Source organism: Populus trichocarpa, chromosome 7 (assembly GCF_000002775.5).
Source record: "Populus trichocarpa isolate Nisqually-1 chromosome 7, P.trichocarpa_v4.1, whole genome shotgun sequence".
Classification (NCBI taxonomy): Eukaryota; Viridiplantae; Streptophyta; class Magnoliopsida; order Malpighiales; family Salicaceae; genus Populus; species Populus trichocarpa.
In genome coordinates this window covers 2,823,460-2,844,027 of record NC_037291.2, presented here as the reverse complement: position 1 = coordinate 2,844,027, position 20,568 = coordinate 2,823,460, and the positions used below count along the sequence as shown (strand labels likewise).

At 31.3% G+C, this 20,568-nt stretch overlaps 2 protein-coding genes across 2 annotated transcripts; one reads left to right on the top strand and one right to left on the bottom strand.

Annotated features, from left to right (window-relative positions):
* Positions 1 to 491: 491 nt before the first annotated feature.
* LOC7477985 (GDSL esterase/lipase At2g23540) lies at positions 492 to 2,651 on the bottom strand. Its single transcript, XM_002310727.4, has 5 exons — positions 2,316 to 2,651; positions 2,077 to 2,207; positions 1,718 to 1,966; positions 1,379 to 1,634; positions 492 to 887 (listed from the first exon to the last, which is right to left on the bottom strand). The coding sequence occupies exons 1-5, from the start codon at positions 2,569 to 2,571 to the stop codon at positions 664 to 666; spliced, it is 1,116 nt and encodes a 371-aa protein (XP_002310763.2). The 5' UTR covers positions 2,572 to 2,651; the 3' UTR covers positions 492 to 663.
* Positions 2,652 to 6,608: 3,957 nt separating this feature from the next.
* On the top strand, positions 6,609 to 11,932 carry LOC7483144 (uncharacterized). Its single transcript, XM_002310134.4, has 5 exons — positions 6,609 to 7,206; positions 7,764 to 8,000; positions 9,841 to 9,924; positions 10,363 to 10,492; positions 10,583 to 11,932. Exons 1-5 carry the CDS (start codon positions 6,905 to 6,907, stop codon positions 11,615 to 11,617), a joined length of 1,788 nt encoding a protein of 595 aa, XP_002310170.2. The 5' UTR covers positions 6,609 to 6,904; the 3' UTR covers positions 11,618 to 11,932.
* The last annotated feature ends 8,636 nt before the right edge of the window (positions 11,933 to 20,568 follow it).

The window sequence follows — 20,568 nt, the reverse complement described above, 5'->3', positions numbered from 1 at the left end:
TATCAACTACTTTAGTTTTTGGTTAAGAAAAATTGAGGAAATTGTTAGGTTATATTGATTAACCAACGGAGAAGACTTATTTTTGGGACATCATCACCATCTTATGTTTGTTTTACCACGTTAAAATCACATGTTGTGTTGCTAGAAATAGTTATCATCCAGGATGAAATTAGCATCCGCAAGGAAGTAATGCGCTGTTTCCCTGTCAGCATCTGGTGGATACAACATATATAATTCTGAGCCATATATGTTCTGAAAAGCCGCATGTCTTAAATGTCAAAAACGATGATTATGAAGGTTAGGAAAAAGCACTACTGATTCAGTTTTTGTTCAGGTTCTAATTGTCCTGGTTGAATATTTTTGGTGGTGCACAAGGGATTTCAAGTGACGAGAACCTTAGACTTTTGGTTTTACAGGAAAACATCTAAGCACCTGAGTGAGGCAGAATATGTTTCGAGAAACAAGAATAAGTGTAAGAGAATGCAGCAAAATTCTGAAGTGAAAGATGATGAAAACTTTAATTATACTTGTAAAAGTTTACAAAATATATATCTATAGAGCGAAACCTTGTTGAAATACAGAACAAGATCGAATTGAATCGGTTCATATGTTGCTCCAAGAAGTAATCACACACAATTCAAGAAACATTATTAATTACAACATTCAAAGATCTCGAAGTTGCCTGAGATTCACGGGAGATATGTATTTTGTATCTCCATCCAACAGTTTCTTGGCAATTATAACGTTGGCAGCCTCACTTGGATGATAAGGATCCCAGAACACATGCTTGGATCGATCTTCGCACAAGGTTGACGTTGGTCCACATGGAATTATCCCTGCAAATTGCCCTCCATTTCCACAACAAGCTCTACTTGATGTTGTAAATCCTGCACACAACTCTCACAGATGATATTCCTTCATAACTTTGTACATTCTAGTTTTCCAAACAAACAAAAAAATACAGTAGGGCAAGATTTAATTAATGTTATGAAATGCACAATCTTTAAAATAACATCTAAATCTGATAAATGAGAAAGAAAAAGAAAAGATTATCACATAAAAATCTGGATTTTTGGTAAGTACTTCATCCCAAATATAATCATTTATATCATAAAAACAATTGAAATTTTGATTTTTAGATAATTTAGAGAGTACATAACCTTCACCTATCTATATATCCACCACCCAACAGTCAACTAGTCAGCCAAGCAAACTTTAATAGTCAAGAAAAACCAGAAACTAAAAATCTAGCCTAACATACCAAGTGCCAACAACTATTTAGCTTTGTCAAACCAAGAGTACTTAATTAATAGAATTAGGGTCTAAAGTCACCAAGGAAAGCATATATAATATTTTTCCCACAAGTATGATCACTTACCATATTTTTCATAATTTGTGATGAGTTCCATCACCATATCATACACATTAGCAAGAACAAATGTAGCTCCTGGAAGGTTTTCATTTAGTTCAGCAAGTAAATCTTTCAATCGTCCATTATACTGAACTGCTAGCTTATTTGCCAATCCCACGCATTCATTTTCGCTTAATTGATTTATTGTCTTTTGATATGGAATGCAACCTATCGGGCCAACGTTCCCGATTACAAATTTTCGAGCATCCATTTTGTATAGTCTCTGCAACCAAAAAGAAAAATTACACACTGATATATATTTTTCAAGTAATCAGAGGTTACTGATAAGAGTGATGATTTTCATACCGTAAGTTGGCCTTTAAAGTGACTGAGCATGTCATCAATGAATGCATCAGGACTTTCAGAAATCCTTGCTCCAATAGAGAGAACTGGAAGTAGATAATTGTTGAGGAAATCATTTGCTCCAACTGTAATAGAGAAGATGGATTTCTTCATGATATAATCTCTTGCCTGGGATGCACCCAGCAATTTATCGAACTGCTTTCTAGTAATTGCGAAGTAGTCAATTTGTACATCCATTCCTAGCCTATTAACCTGCACAATACAATACATAAATCATGCACATGTGAATATATATATATATGTATATATATATATATGTATGTATGTTGTAGTTTCTATAGCTAAGGTTGTCAAGTGCTAACAAATATTCTTCCAGTTCCATTCATAATCCCTCCTCCTCCGGATGCATAATTCACGCCATATAATATAGCTTTTCCAGTGGTGTTTGGAGACAAAAACGGGTGAGCATAGTTTGGTTGTCCTAGTTCTTCCCCTGGAAACATGAAGTTAATTAGCACTCACAAATATGAAGCAATGAAATATAGAGAAGATTGAAACAGGAAGAACAAAAAGGGAAACATGTCACAAGCAGCTGGCTTACCTACAATGTCACCAATGGTTCTCCCATTGGTATACCGGCCGGTAGGGTTTCCGCCGGATGCTTTAAAATCAATGCCATTAGGCTTGATATTGGCCTTGGACAAAGTTGGTAGATAATTGTTGTTTCCAGCATCAACTAGGGAATCACCAAATATAAAAGAAGCTCCTAAAGCAGAATTATCACAAGCTACCTTTCCAAAATAGCTCAAATCCACGACAAAAAGCACCAAGGCCAAGGTGTAGATTATCGTGGCCATGGCTAGCTAGCTTTTCTACAATTCACAAGTTAATGAGATTGATACTACAAATGTTATATCAAGATAGAGCCCTAGTGGTGAGTATTTATGCAGCTTTTTGTCACAAGAAGAAGCAAAGAATCCATAGGTGAAACTTGTAAGCTATGTTGTAATAAGGTATTTGGTAAGACCCACTATTGTAGAGGGAAGGACTAGTGCGCGTATGGACGACAAAGTTCCCAGAGGTAGTTCATCAACATTGTTGCAAATTTCTCAACGTGTTGCGAACTTTTGGAGCTTGCTTTTGCAATACGTAATTAGCTCCCATGAAGGTCAAAGATATGCATTAATTCAATCAAGGTTATTAGTGGCCTAAATTAGAAAATGTTCTAGCCAAGGGGACTTGGGTGGTGTTTGGTTTAGGCGTTGAACTCCATAGCACCCAAATTTATTATTTAAGTACATGCCATTTGCCCACAAGTATACTCGGAAATAAAAGGTCCATGATGGAAGGCGAGCCTAGAGCTCGAGGGAGAAGAACCATCCAATCAAAAACCCGAGTCTTGATTAGCTCATAGAGATAGATACTTGATAGAGCTTTTATTTCTATATTCATGCATTGTTTTTATTTTCTTAAATTACTAAAAATCATATTAAATTTAAGGAGATTCACAGTTAATATAAATAGGTTAAGTTAAATAGATGAAGGAGCGGTGATATTCTTACAGTACTGGAGTTATTAATTTCCGCAATAGATTAACCATTTTTTTTCTGTTAGTTTTTGTTCTTGAGATTTGATTTTCAATTTCTTACGTATTTTTATGCATGTGATTTTTTTTATATAAACTTGATGAATTCAAAAATATTTAATAAACTCTTACGAATATTTATTTTAAAATTCGAATTTAGAAAATTAATATATATTATTAAAGTAATTTGATGAGATAAAAATATGTCTCAAGATGTTGTTTATAGGTCTTGGCATCATCCAAAACTCAAGGATATGAACTCAATAGATATACTATAGAAAACTTAAACGAGATCAAGATAACATTGCATGTGGATTGAAATAGTGTTTTTGTTTTTTTTTTGGGTCCTTGAATTATTTTTTATTTTTTTCAATTTTATCTTTTCATATTTTTTTTATTGGAATTTAAATTTCATATTTTGTTTTGATTAATTTTATATGGGGTTCTCGCATTATAAAAAAAACAACCTAATATTAAGTTAATGCTCAATTTGACTAAATGAAATTCAATTTGATTGATTAAACAAATAAAACTTTAAGGATCAAATTTGATACTGAAATAAAAAAATCAATCTTTTTTCCTTTTAGGTGTTTTCTATCCTTTATATTGGTGGAAAAAAATAGATTTAGGTCTAAAAATGTTTTCTTATTCAAGATAAATTTTGATTTTTTGACTGATTAAAGGTTGTTTTGATATTAGATATTGATTTATCAAGGTTTGTGGGATGTTTGTTAGGTATTTTCAAGTGAAAATTGGTTTTTTCGATTAAATTAATAATTTTGAATCTGAGTTTTTGTGATACGGTTCAGCCTTGTGATATGATCCAAGTTAGGCTCTGATACCAACTGATATGAACCTCGTGATCACGTGGTCACGCAACCCACAATCAAGATTGAGATCTGATCTTGGAAAGCCAAAATAAATCTGATAGGAGTGTGACACAATGGAAACTTGTCCCAAGGCACCAACACTATTGGAATGAAGTAGAATGACGCCACGAAACCAGTTAATCTTCTATAAGTCAAATTCAGTTTGTTCAAGAACTGAATAATGCAAGAATCAATCTCAAACATTAAAACTGAAAAAAATCAAAAATAATATTCATCAATGGCTCCGAAATTTAGGTTACATGTGTTTAAATAGTTCTTAAAAATTAACCCTAATGGATTTACCATTATGGGCTGAACTGATCCCAAAAACCCTAAATTAAAAAATCCATAACCTGATCCAAACAAGTCTTAGATCTTAGCTCAAAACAAAGTTTTAATTAAGCCCAAACATGAAAGAAAATAATAAAAATAACTAATCTATCATCAAATAGTATCAGCCCTTTTTTCCTTGTGTAGCAAGAATGAATAAGAAATCTTTATAAGAAAAGTATTCTGGACCATTAATAAATCATTGTAACTCTTGAAAATTATGTTTCAGCTCATTAAAGATCCTTGTGGAACTAGGAAATTCCTAAAACAAGCTGTCACATCTTTTTAGAAAAAAAAATCCTTGTCAAATAGGAAGTCCACGGGTCAAAAGGAAATAAATAACAAAATTCATACAGCTTATTTTGACTTATATCGCAAGTTTTTTTTGAACTCTGATTCACCTAATAATTTACCCCAACATAGATAAATACCTCTGGAATCTTCATATAAAGTTTCAGCTCGATTTAACAATTGAATTTGGAGTTACCGATGGGTAATGCATCATCTAATTTTTTTAAAAAAAAATGGATGAACAATCATTTTAAACAATAAAAAAACTCATGCACAAAGGCTGCTTGGTAGGGCCATGCACGCCTACCTTGTTTTGTTATTGGCCAACCATGCTTAGTCACCTAGACCTAAGTGTTTGGCCTTTGTTTGTGGAGTTTTTTTTGTTTTTTTTATTCTTTTTTATTTTAATTAAATTTCATTAAAAATAATTATTTTTTTATTAAATATGGTTTAATTTATACTTAGTTTTCGAATAAAATCATTGTATTTTTTTTTATATAATTAACCAACACTCTTTTTGTACAAATATTTATTATTTTTAAAAATAAAAATATTTGTTGGTTTTCGTGCATATATTTATTTTTATTATCGTGTGATATTTATGATTCTAATAAGCTTTTGTTTGAAAACAAATAAACATTCTAGTAAAAAAAAACCAACAAAAAGGTATCTAGGTTTTAATTAAATAGATGTATTTTTTTTTATTTTTAGTTTGGATTGTCTAAGATATTTGAATATTTATTCTAATTTCCATCTCAAATACCTAAAAAAACTATTTTTTCTAGATAAAAATTAATTAAAAAAATGAAGAATTATAGAAAATTATTTTGATTCACTTGAATCTAAGTTATTAGTTTTCTTATAAGAATTTATTGACATATAAATAAATAAAGTAATTTGAATAGCTCTTTGCTATACGTAAAAATAACTGCAGTGTATACTGGGCAGCTCATGGTGGAGAAGAAGAACGGAGCTGGCGTTGGGCAGTGAGATGTTAGGTGCTGGCAAAATGAGATAAAGTTGGTGTTTTTGTGCAAAATGAGGGTGGAGTTTTGTGCAGGTGGCCTTTCCCTTTCTATTCTAATTTGTTTTTAAATAATTATTTACAGGCAATATAATAATTTTGTCTCATGTCTGGTTCCTAACAACTTGATTTTATTTTGTTGACTTTATTTTCTTGTTTGACGTTTTAGTTATGTGTGTGTGTTTTGATTTAAAAAAAAAAAACAACATTAATATTAATTTAATGAAAAAAATAATTAATAATTTTAAAATGAACGTTTTGATATTAAAAATAAATTTTTAAATTTTTAATTAAAAAAAACATTATATATATATATATATATATTATTTTTCTTACTTTTTATATTTTAGTTTTTTAAAAAAACATTAACGTTGATTTGATGAAAAACATTAATTAATAATTTTAAAATTAGCGAAGCTTAATGCATTAAAAGTAATCTTTAAATCTTTAATTTTATAAAAAAACATTAACGTTGATTTGATGAAAAACATTAATTAATAATTTTAAAATTAGCGAAGCTTAATGCATTAAAAGTAATCTTTAAATCTTTAATTTTATAAAAAAACATTAAAAATAAAGAAAATGATGAGAATGTGTTAAGAATATATTTTTTTGAAATTTTTTAAAAATATATTTTTAAAATAAAATAAAAAATTGGGTTATAAAAATTACGTTTTCTAACCATGATGAGAAGGATGTAAAACACCACCAACAAGAAATGATGGTAGTTTTCATGACTGGTATTCTGAAAATTGAACTACTAACTGAGAGGGTTTTCTTGCCGGAATACAAATCTGAGAATGACAGTGCGACCATGCACAAGCAAATTCAGGTTCCTCCTCCCTCCCTTCAAGAATGCTATCATCCTAATATATTATGTCAGAAGAACCCTTGAAAACAGAGTGCAAACAGGGGAGATTTTGTGACTTGTAAAGGGTATTGGTGTCATTTAAAAATCCCAAATTCCAACTTTCCTTACTCCATCCTCCATTTCAAAATCCAAAACAAAAAACATTACCGTTGAGAAACCACACACACACACAGAGACCAAAATCACAGAGAGAGAGAGAGTGAACCGAGAAAGCTCAAAAATGTCAACTTTGAGAAAGAGAAGGCCACGAGATCACCAAGAGCCCAACAAAAACACAAAGCCAAATGAAGAAATCAACAACAATGAGCACCACGAAACCCCAAAGATTTCTGTCTACGAACAAACGAGAGAAGAAAGAATCAAAGAAAACCTCGAAAGAATGCAAAAACTTGGTCTCATGGACCTTTCTCTCAAGCTCAAGGCTTGCACTGCTCCTCCTAAAAGAACTCCAAGGACAAGCCCTTCCTCGACAAAACACCCCACTCCCTTTCTGCCACGTGGGCCTCTTCGCCGTTCCTCTAGGTGCCTGTAGCATGACCCCCCCCCCCCCCTTTTTTCTTCTTCACCCCATTTTGTGGTTAATGCATGTTTTAAATTCTGGGATTTCTATTACGCTTTGAATGTCATGGCTTTGAAAGAATATTTTATCAACTGGGTTTGATTAAAGTTCATATTTTGAGGCCTTTTTTTAATATCTTAACATTTAATATGCTCTTTTGAGTTTATTAAAGTTTTTATCTTTCTGTGTTACTAGCTAGAAACATGAAAATAAGTAAAAAGGACATGTAATATAGAATTTTTTATGTGTTTTTATGTTAAATAAAAATTTATACAAGGATTTTCAAGTAGGTGATGAAATTTTGTATCTTTCAAGTGTTTTGATAAAACTTCCTTAATTAGTTTTGTAAATATTGAATATTGGAATTATGATAGGTGTAGTGGTATAACATTTATTTTCAAATCCTACATGGGTCTTTTGTATTTTTGGCTAGGAATAAGGTTTCAAGACTAATTTTGTTTTCATGTGAATTATTGTCTCACTTTAATGTTTTTCTTTTCTGTTTTTGGGGCAAGCTTAGGTTGCAAAATTCAACTCCAGTTAGTTACTCAGAAGTGGCATTGACTAAGAAAGATGGATTGTTAGAGGATGAGAATATAATGCAAGAGGTGGGATCAAAGCCTGAGATATACACGGAAGAGCATGAGAAGCTGTTAGGAAACACCGAGAGGAGCTGGACGCTTTTTGTGGATGGGTGTGGGAAGGATGGAAAGAGAATTTATGATCCGATAAATGGAAAGACTTGCCACCAATGCAGGTCAGCATGCTTTTTGAACTCCATTTGTATGTCATCGTGTGCTAAACTTATCTTTTGAGGGTAGTAAGGTATGCCTTTGCGATAGTAATCCTGTTATTAACAAGAAAACGTGACATTTTGTCACATGCTTTCCAACAAATTTAGCTATGTTTGATATGCAATTGTTCTTAAAGACATGGAGGTGTCCATTTGGTAGTGCACAGATTAGTGAAGTATTGTGATTAGAAGTGCTGTTCTTTGAGAAGGTTGCTGAAATGAGTTTTAGGGCGTATAGTAACCATAATTGTAAAATTACTTCTCGTAAAACTTAAATTGGTGGACTTTTTGTGCTTCTAAAACTTAAGTTGGTATGTCTATCCATAGAGTAATCTTCACTCTAATTATAACCTTTTTCACATCCCCTTTCTGAAAGAAGTACCTTAAATGCTGCTTCATGGAAAGAGCGCTGACTTTCTTTACCATTTGACCTCTTAGTACTGTCAAAGATGATCAAACACTCAGTAAAGCATTTCTAGGTTACTGCAAGTGAATGGTTGGGGTTTCTTACAGCTTTAAGATAGTTTTTGAAGAGGAGCCAGTGATAAAAACATGTTAGCAATACTAACAACAATAAACAAATGGCATGGCCATATTTGCTTGTGTGGTTGTGTGTGAGGATCATGAATTGATTTGAATGCTTAGTTTGTATCGTGTGCTAGTACAGCTAATGACAACAGTATCAAAATTCACATTGAATATATCATAAGAAACAAAAAGATTATAGTGCGTAGAAGTTGACTTTAATTTTAGTTTAAATGATCTCTGTAAATTTTGTTATGGCACAAGTTTTGAAGGAAAGCTTAATGCCAACTTCTTTCCATTATTAACTGAACTGGCTATCTGAAAATATGCAGTAGAATACCTAAGTTTTTGTGTGTGGTGTTGTTGTAAGGGATGCACTGCTAGTGGTAACAAAAGAAGTTGTAACTGAAGGTCTGGGAATGGAAAGTGGGGGGCTGTGGTAGTGTTAAAATGTAGTGGTTTTGGAACAGGGAACTTGTGCCTGGTTGACAAAGCAATGATAGTATATCAATGATGCAATCTTATAGTTGATGCAGTGGTGCTGGTGAGACTAGTAATGACAAGGTTGGGAGTTGCCAAAATGCTAGGAAAGGGAGGACCTGGTTTGGTGTCTGAAGTGGTTAGAGTGTTTGGGACTTGCGGAGAAGTTTGCTGAGAGTTTTGTTGCAGTAAATGGAGCTTGGTGGAAGAGGGGGGAGATGAAAACAATTGAACTTGTTATACCAATTAATGTATCAGTTTCTTTTTTAGAAGGTTTTGTTAAGGATATGATGCTATAATGAGGTTTGATATATTTTTCTTTTGACAAAATTGAACTCGCTTTCATTGTTGAGAAGTAGAGCTGAATATTGATAGCAAAGGGCCAATTTGCATTATTCATGACAATACCCTGCATGTTAAATTGGTTTGTCAGATCATTGATTCTCAAGTTGTTTATTATTTGATTAATTGATCAGTGGAAAAAGCTTCAAATTTTAAAATTTAATATTTTTTTCCGCACATGGTTCAAAAACAAATAAACTTTTGAAAAGTGGAAGTTCAATAGAAAATGCTTTCCCACAATCACTTGTTTTCCTTTAAAATTAGCAGCTAGAAAGAAATTATCAAAATAGCTTTGGACGGCTTTAATGTGAATATCTATCCAACAATTAAATTTTCCCTTTCTTGTTTTGTGTTTCCTATTATCTGATATTTATGTTTGCACTTAGGTTCTTAAATCATTTCTTTACAAAATCTATATGACTTCAATCATTCACAAATTGAAAATGGTACTTGACAGGCAGAAAACTCTTGGTTATCGTACTCACTGCTGCGAATGCAAGATGGTCCAGGGACAGTTCTGTGGAGATTGTTTGTACATGAGGTAAATATTTTTAGAATATTCTTGACTTGTATTTGCTCTGAGTTTCCAAGATTTTCTAGGCTTATAATTCTAAGTTTCAATGCACACTAACTACGGAAACAATCCATAGATAATCAATTCAATTTTTTTTGTTGCCCTGCCAAACTTGTAAAGCCTCTGCTGGTCTGTCTTTGTTGGACCTCATATTTTCTCATTTAATTTAATTCTCCTAGGTTTGCCCATCTGACCTCTCACTTGTTTTTCCTTTTATAATATCAGAAGGCTACTTGCCTGGTTTCCAAAAGTGCAACTATGCGAACCCTGCCATTTGACTATTTATTTTATTTTTATTTAATTTGTATCATAAAAGGCCCATTTCACAACCTAAAAGACTGAAACAACTGATCAGTTTAATTTGGAAAGTCTATTTTTCTCAGTTCTTCCTTTCTTGGTATGCAGATATGGGGAGCATGTACTTGAAGCCTTGGAAAATCCGAATTGGTTATGCCCTGTATGTCGTGGAATTTGCAACTGCAGTTTGTGCCGACAAGCAAAAGGGTGGCCTCCCACTGGCACTCTTTATAGGAAGGTAGCTTTCTCAGCTTAACAAAATATGAAAATCCAACTCCTTATTGCAGAAAACTAACTGAGCAAGCCTTTTGTATACCTATCCTTCCAGATATCAAGTTTGGGCTACAAGTCCGTTGCACACTATCTCATCCAAACCAAGCGCCTACAAAACACTGCCAATGAAGTTTCTGCAAAAAGGTCACTGCCCTTTTCCAACATGGAAGTGGTGTCCAAAGAATCTCCACAGTTCATTTATAAAACAGCTGAGCAATTAGAGCATCAATCTGAAGACAAAATACTTGATGAGTTAAAGAGCAAGACAGAGAACAAAATATCAAGCAGCAGAAATCTGGCTAATGATGGTCAGACAAAAAGGGCATTGACTTTTTCAAGCAGTGAAGTGAAGTCTGAGAATGTGGAATATGCAAAGGTCAACCATGAGGTTCATGACAACCTTGGTTTATCGAAGCCTCAATGTGAGGAAATGAATAACGAGAAGCACGTGCAAAGCAATGGAAATCGTGCTACAGCTTGTCAGACAGACAAGTCATTGACATTTTCTGGAAGTGAAGCAAGGTCCAAGAAAGTTGAATCTGCTGGCACCCATGAGATTCTTGACGATCTTGCATTATCAATGCCTAAATTTGAAGACATGTATGAAAATGAATTTAGAAGTGAGGAAGAGAAGAAAGAAACACGCATCTGCCATGTGATTCATGATGATCTTGCATTATCAATGCCAAAATTTGAAGGCAATATTCCATCTGAAAGTTGCCTGAAACATAAAAGGAAACACGCATCTGCCATCAACCCAAGTCCAGATAGTATTGCTGCAAGATTAAGGCAGAGACGTTGGAAAAGTAATGGCAAAGATGATGCAGAGTTCATGGGGGTGGATGAGAAAGCCTCTAATGTTAAACCAGCTGTAAATGTCATGTCATCAAGCCAAAACATGGAGGAAGAAAATGAAATGCATGTTGAGGATGATAAACGTGTTGTATTGGAGAGCAGTCAGCTCAAGAAGCGTACTCATGCTGAACCAAACCCAGATAGTATTGGCGCAAGATTGAGACAGAGGCATAGAATGGGCAAAGGCCATGAAAACAACGAGTTGCCGGGGACAAGATTGAGAAGTAGATGTTAGAATGAAACTTACCGAATATTAAAAACCCTAGGAAAGACATTGCCTGAAGATGTTGAGGCCCTGGAAATCAACAGCATGAAGATCAGGGGCTTTTTCCATTTTTCTCAGCAGCATCAGGAATGGAGCTTAGGATTTTTTGATAATGCAGCAGTCTTAAAGCTGCTAGAAACTATGGTTTGCTGGATTTAGTGCAGTTTGTAACATCATATTGGCTTTTGCCAAGATCCTGGTCCTTTTGGATTGGATAAACTTATCTGTTGAAATGTGGGATTCAAAGTTTATTGGAGCAATCTAACCGTTTAAGTTTGATGCTAATGCAAATAGCATCCCCTTGGGCCAAGTAATATCCATTTAGTCTCTATTTCCAGTTAAATCATAGGATAACAACCTTCCAGTACGGCATGCTTATGAAATAATCATCAATTAAACCATGTTACTTGGTGAGCATCTAACTTCAATGGACTATATATGTTCATCACCAAAAACTATTTATTAATATATCAAAATGATCATGTTTTCCCTATATCATGATGATTCTGGTTGGTAGATTCTTATATATACATTATTTTAATATATTTTTAATTAAAAAATACTTCTAAAAAATATCACAACAATATCAATCGAAATGCCGAAAGTTTAGCTTCCAATTCCATTTTATAATGCATTCTCATCTAACACTTTGTCGGTAAAACTTGGAAAGAATTCAACATCACAGAGGAAAAAACGAAAAAGGAGAAGATGAATCAAGAAAGCCTAATAAAGAAAAGGGTATAATTACAAAAAGGAGATCATCCCCGACTCCCTGCCCTAAATTCAAAATGGAGTTTCGACAAAGCTAGCTATTGTCTTTCTGCTATAAAAGGACGTTACATTGCTTTACATTTGACGTGGTCACACCCATGCTTCAAGTGAGGGACCGTCGGCCATCCCTTTCTTCTTTGTCCTCTCGTTAAAGAAGCATGCAAACCCTTGAAGCCTAGTGATTTGAGCAAAGAATAACTTCGCTCTCCCCGATGATATTGTTTTTGACTGATAAATGATTTGTTCCTTGCTGCTTTTGATGCAATCCATTCCTTGTGCTTGACCATCGATAATTTGGCCTCTTCCCATTATATTATTGACTGGTAAGCAATAATGAATCATGAACATGGATGGAATGTAGCTTTATTATTACCTGTTTGGCCCCGGCGAATATTTCTTTTGCTATAAAAAAAAAATTATATAAATGGGTTTTATCAACCTGACTTTGTAGATAAAAAACTTCTAAGTAATAATAAAAAATTTAATGCATATAAGTAATTAAATAAATCAATAATTATATAGCTTAATAAATAAATAAAAAATCATAAACGATAACTAAAAATAAAACTTGAAAAATCAAGAGATGAATCAAGATATTTAATCTCGCTAGACATGACATTTACCCGATTGTGTTTATTAAATTTATTTATTAAAATAATTTTGTATTCAATCAAACGATAATGGAAATAGACACACACATTAAATTAATTGAAAAAAATAAAAGAAAAAATATTTATGCAAAGTTGCACATATTAGAAATATCATCTAAAAATAAATTTTATCCATACAAAAGATAAAAGAAATTATAGATGAATCAGAAAAATCTCTTCAAAAATTAAAAACATACAAAATAACTAAAAAATAATCTTTATTTAAAAAAGGTTGTATAAAAAAATAAAAGAGAGAAGAGGTATTAATTTAAATATAAATAAAAATGCATTAATTTAAAAAAAAACATAAAAAAGCATTAATTTTTTTTAAAAAAAAAAAAAACAAGCGCTACTAGGCAAAGCCAGCCCACTTGGCTCATTTTGTTAGGGCTCGCGCGCTTAGGCTCTTATTTATTTTTATTGAAACTGGAGCGAATAATATGTCGCCAGTCTCATTTTTTTTTACGCATCATCTGATTTTGTTCAGATTTCACCCACCATAATGGCTAAAAAATCAGGGATTGAGGTTTTTTTTACTTAAAAACTAATTTTTGACCCAAAAACACATAAAAAATATCATAGGAATCTTGATAAACCTATCCATGGTTTTAAAAAAACTCAAAAACTGTTCCAAAACCAAAAATCTTCTTGAACTCAGATATGTTTTTTAGGTACATTCAAGGTTAAAAACATCTAATATGAACTCCACTTATCGAATGGAGACATTTGACACAAAGATTAGTTGTTTTGGTGGCTGAAATCGGCGCCAATGATATTTTTCTCTCTCTACTGCTACAATCCAACGACCTCTCTCTCATCTTTCAAATCAGAGATTAAAAAATAACAAAAATAAACTTTTATACCAAAAAAAAATTAATAAAATATTGAGGAACCAAATATGTATAACTTTTAAAGTGTGAAGACTGAATTAAAATTTTTATGTGAACTTTGAAACCATCACCTATTTATAGCGTCTTTTCTACTTTGATCATTTTTCTTTTAATTATGTTTATAATCAACAAATTTGATTTTAATTTCCCTTGAATTTGTTAAAAAAAAATACAATTATGTAAAAAAAAGCGTTCGAGGATAAAGTCGAAAAGAAGCAAAATTTTGAATAGTAGATTCATAGTCAAATGTGAGAGGATGAATAGTAATATATATACACAGTGAAAAACCCACACTTTTTAGTTTATTATTATTATTAAATTTCATGTTAATGATATATTTGGATTAATTCGCAGACATTAACTGAAATTATGTTAATTTTTAAAATGATTTTAAAATATATTCTTCACATTAATTCAATTGCATTCCCCTGAATATTGATTATGAGATTCAGACGTAAGACTAACAAATCTAACACTTGAGTTTTATATCTAACTTATTCTTCTATGCCAATTAAATGCATTCCCATGCTGCGTATAATTGGAAATATTGTTCGATTAAATTAGATAATTAAAACCGATAAAATTAAGTTGTGTTAGGAGGATAAGGAAGCATCTAGGATAAGGAAGCACTGTTTCTAACCATATTCTCTTAAAATTTTTAATTTTTATATTTTTAATTAATTTTTTTATATTTTTAAATCTTTTTTATATGCTAATATTAAAAATAATTTTTAAAAAATAAAAAAATATTATTTTAATATATTTCTAAAAAAAAAACACGAAGTGTTATCACATTCTTAAACACCCTTAATTTAATTTAATATTGGATCACTTAACTGCATTCCCGGGATGCATATAACTGGCAATAATTTAATTAAATCGAATAAAAACCTATAAATTTTAGTCTTATTCTAAATTGAATAGCCCTTTAAGTTCTAACCTTAATGGGTTATAGGCCATGAACATGTTTTATTTATATATAAAAAAAACTTCCTCGTTGATACTAATATTTTACTGTATCAACAGTTCCATTGCTTATAAAATATAATTAGAAAAAAAAATAGAAAACTTTTCATGATAGGATTTTTGACCAACACGTAATTCAACTTACTATTTGAGGTAGTGATGTTTAGAGTGTGGTTATGGTTGTTTTTTATACCGAAATGCATTAAAATAATGTTTTTTTATTTTTTAAAAATTATTTTTGAGATCGATGTATCAAAACGATCCAAAACATACTAAAAAAATTAATTTTTAATAAAAAATTAAAATTTTAAAAAAAATATAATTTATATCACGTTTCCAAATACTCATGTAGCTGGGGTAGCACTCTCGTGTCTTGCACATGCTATCCCAAGTCAATCATTTGCAAGTGCTGCCGTCGAAACAAGTTCAACTTTAATTTTGCTTTCTAACTATTATACAGTAAAATTGAATAAAGAGTTAGGAAGTCTACACTAGAAAAATAATATTAAAATTGAATAAATTTGATAAAATCCAAACTTGAAATTAGGTCACGAAAGGAAATTTACATGGTGCAACAATAAATGTAATAGGACGAGTAGGTAATCGTTACTTTAAAAGGAATAGAGTGAGTGGACTTCCCTATTTTAAAAATAATGCTAGACAAAAGATCAACAACTACAACTCATATTTAAAAAATAATGAATAGAGTGAGTGGACTTTCTTATTTAAAAAAATGATGTTAGACTACAGCTCAACAACAACAATTTTTATTTTTTTTTTTGGATTCGAGGAAACCCCACCTTCTAGAAAGCGTATTTTATGAGCCCAGATGAGCGAGTAAAACTCCGGCTGTCCCAGCTCAACAACAACAATTGCTATGTAATTAAACTAGGTTTTCAGAATCTTCAAAACATGTTTATGGGTAGGCTTATAATCTTGTAAATAATAACTAGCACGCATATAATTTATAAAAAAATAGCTTGTAGGTTGATAATTTATATGCGATAATCAGTAGGCTTGTAGTTTTTATTGTGATGCAGTGGACTTGCGGTTTTCATTACTAAAAACCCTGAAAAAACCAAAGAATATATTAGTTCATGTTTTTCTATCAAGGAATTTTCATGTATGTTTGTAATCAATTAAAGAATCATTCAATAAATGTGAATTTTTTTATCACGAATTGTTAAGTTATTTTTTTGCATTCAAAACATTCAAGTTATTTTATTACTCTACAAGTTTAAAATATTTTTTTTATATATAAAAAAAATCATAACATTTCTATACAGATATCGTTAACATCAAATTTAACTTTCAATGTTAAAGTCTAAAATCTTCTTAATTAAGACAAGCATGAAAAAATCAAACAATAACTAAGACATAAAAATTGACATAAGAATTGATTGAATTCAAAGATAATTACAAACTCAACATGGTTTTTGACTTGAGTTCTTTTGAGGTCAAATGTTGACCATTAACATAAATTTGACCTGATTAATTACTATTTCATTCAGCAATTTTTACTAGTCAATAAGGTGACTTTTAGGACATGAAATAATGTCACCTTAATTGGCATCTATTTTTTTTTTTTAAGAAATGTGTAATAATTTTTATTATATAGTTTGAAAATTGCAATCAATGTCTCATTGTTTGGCAACTGATAGGTCTGAATCATGATCTGGAATTAGAGAGGAGTAATTGCATGATTGATGATGGTTTCTTAGATCCTCCTTCATGGCCATGTCTATGCCCTAGAAGAGGATTTTAACATGATATTTTTCTTTTTTACATTATTGTCATTGTGAGATGTGTAATTATTAAGAGCATAGTTTTAAAATCTCGCTCAGTATTGGTCTAGTTTAAGGTTCGGATTCTGAGTTTTGATCGGGTCACCGGGTTTTGATCGAGTCACCAGGTCGTTCAGGTCAATTCCTATTTTAAAAAAATCAAAACGACGTCGTTTTAGTAAAAAAAAAAACAAAAAACAAAAATCAACGGGTTGCAATCGGGTTTTTAACCGGGTTTTGTCGGGTCACTGGATCAGACGGGTCATACCGGATCATGACTTTTTTTATTTTTTCTTCAACTTGATTCAGTTCTAATTCCGAGTCAACTAAGTTTTAAATCGACTCATCAAATCAGATGAGGTTTCAAAACAATGATAATATAAATCATAATATTGGGTGTTAGTCTCATTAATTGAATACTGGAGCTCTATTTATTTTTTCATAATTGCCCACCTATTTTCTGTAATTGCCTACTCATACATCGCTATCAAAATTGACGCGTGGCAACGTCACGTCATTTAAGAGACACCCAAGAACTCAACTCCCATTTCCAGACCAATTTTTTCTTTCTTTTTTTTTTTAAAAAAAAAACACAGTTTAATTTTCAGTTTTTTCTATTGTTTTTTATTCAATAATAAAAGGTATTTTTTGAATTAACTTATACATTAACTGAAATTAGTTTTTTAAAAATATTTTAATAAAAAATTATCATCATCGTCATCTATTTATTTTCTTATTAAGTGTAAAATAAACTAAACTATAGTATGATTTAGGATATAAACATAAATATTTTAAAAATATATAATTTATTTTCTTGTTGAGTGTAAAATAGACTAAATTATAAAATGATTTAGCATGTAAATTGTTATACACGCGCCGCCGAAGTTTAAAATATAAATGGAAACAACTAAATTATAAAACAATTAAGGTAACTTTTTTATATTTTAAATAAACTACTTTAAATATTAAGTCAAAGATTCAATCTGAAGAAAGAAGTTAAAATTGATATTATCTCCAAGAGGTGGACCACTTTTCGGACAATTACTTTTATAACCTCGACATATGAAGCTGCTGTTAGAGCCAACTTTTTTGGCTTCGGTCAATTTCTCAGGATAACAAAGTAAACTGTGATCTAGCTAGCTAGTGGCCTTTTTGGCCTTTTGGGCAGCCGCAGCAGGAGGTGGGGCAATGTGCACAAGCCCTGCTGCTGAGAAAATGGGGATCCAATGCGGAGTGTGCTCTTTTGCTGGTAGCAAGTGATGACCTGTTTATGGCTGCTTGGGAGTTGACCTAACATTTTTGTACCCATTCACGAACATAAATATGTAGTTTTTCAAATGCATCTATCTTAATTTTTTGATTTTTTAAATTTATTTAAAGTGATAATATTAAAAATAAATTTTTATAAAATAAAAAAAATATTTTAATGTATTTTTAAGAAAAAAATACTTTAAAAAATAACCGCAACTACACTCTCAAATATTCCCTGAGAGTGTAAATAATAATAAAATATATAATATTTTATATTTAAAAAAAAACACTCACTAAAAGAGTATTTGAGAATGCAGTAACGGTTGTTTTTTAAAGTGTTTTTTACTTAGAAATGCATTGAAATAATTTTTTTTTATTTTTAAAAAGTTATTTTTGACATTACCACTTTAAACAAATTTAAAAAATTAAAAAAATTAAAAACATTGAAATGTAAGTATAAATAGGGTGGGTGTAAGAGTATGTAAATGAAAGAATATAATGTTTCATGAAAGAAGAAAGATTTTTTTTTCCCCCAAAGAAAACGAAAACATTTTCCCATTTTAGATGGGTGGTTTGTACTTAAATCCTCTGACAAGCTGAATTAGTAAGGTTGTAGGAGTGTGTAAATGAGTTTTTGGACTATTTTGAGGACAGGTGTCCCCACAACACCTACCACCTTTAATAGGGCATGTCATGGCCACAAACATTAATACTTCTTCATCAACATGGAATGCATGACATAAATTGACCGGCATTAATAACTTTTTTTTTAATTATTATTATTAACATAAATGTCTCGCCAGCTTACGCGTACCTCGACTAATCTTACGGGCTCTAAAATTAATAACCATATAAGCCTCTAAAGCATAGTTATTAAACCCGGCCCGGGGGTTGACCCGGCCAAGGGGCCGGGTCCCGGGTTTCATGGGTCAACCCGGGTCAACCCGGATTAACCCGGAAAAATTAAAAAAAATTAAAGTTTTAATATTTCATATGAAAAAATCTATGTAAATATAGATTATACATATTATGAAGTTTAATTATCTATGTAAATAATATTTTAAAAAGTTTTTTATCCCACATTGAAAAAACATAACTTTTTTCTTAGAAACATAGAGTATATATACTAATGAGTTTCAAATCCCACATTGAAAAGATAATATATTATCCTTTTAAGTTGAAGTATTTAAACCAAAAGGTTTTTTATCCCACATTGAAAAAACATGATTTTTTTCTTGGGAACATAGAGTATATATATTAATGGGTTTCAAATCCCACATTGAAAAAACATGGTTTTTTTTCATGGGAACATAGTGTATATATATGAAAGGGTTTCAAATCCCACATTGAAAAGATATCATGTTATCCTTTTAAGTTGAAGTATTTAAACCAAAAGGTTTTTTATCCCACATTGAAAAAACATGGTTTTTTTCATGGGAACATAGTGTATATATATGAAAGGGTTTCAAATCCCACATTGGAAAGATATCATGTTATCCTTTTAAGTTGAAGTATTTAAACCAAAAGGTTTTTTATCCCACATTGAAAAAACATGGTTTTTTTCATGGGAACATAGTGTATATATATGAAAGGGTTTCAAATCCCACATTGAAAAGATACTATGTTATCCTTTTAAGTTGAAATATTTAAACCAAAAGATTTTTATCCCACATTGAAAAAACATGGTTTTTTTCATGGAAACATAGAGTATATATACTAATGGGTTTCAAATCCCACATTTGAAAAAAAAAAAAAAAACCCGGGTCTCGTCCGGGTCACCCGGGTTCCGGGTTGACCCGCCGGGTCACCCGGGTTTGGCCGGGCTGTTGCCACAGCCGGTCTTTTATTAAACCCGAACCGGTCCAGCCACCGGGTCGACCGGGTCCCGGGTCGACCCGCCGGGCCGGGCCGGGTTTAATAACTATGCTCTAAAGACCCTAAAGTTTGTGGGACTCGAACCGATAACCCCTAGAAAGTAAACCTTAAGTTGTTATTAATAACTTTTACTGCTAAATGTGAAAGAGTTGGTTGTGACATTTATAATTTGAAGTTGTGGTAACGATTATATTTTTAAGTTTTTTATTTAAAAATATATTAAAATAATGTTTTTTATTTTTTAAAAATTATTTTTAATATTAGCATATCAAAATGATCCGAAAATATCAAAAAATTATTAATTTAAATTAAAAAATAAAATAAATAAAATTTAAATTTGTTTGAAAATGTTTTTAAAATATAAAAACAAACAAGTTTTTAAGTAGAATCTAATATGAGAATCCAAGGAAAATAGAAGGAAGAAGAAGATGTATTTTTAGATGTATTTTTAAGATATGATGGTGTGTGTGTTGTATACATGAAAGTATAGTATAAGATGACGGCATTACATTAAACTAAATTCTATTTCCTAATTAAATTAAAAGAAGTGGTCGTGGACTATTGAATTCAATATCCCTAATAAAATTAAATTAAATCCTCTTCTAAGAGTTGACCAAAGAGGGCTAGAAACTAAAATGATTTAATTATTTTAAAGAACAACGACACCTTCTTTGCTTTATCTTGTCTTGTCTCTATAAAAATACTCATGGAATAATCCTAGTCTTGCGCTCGAT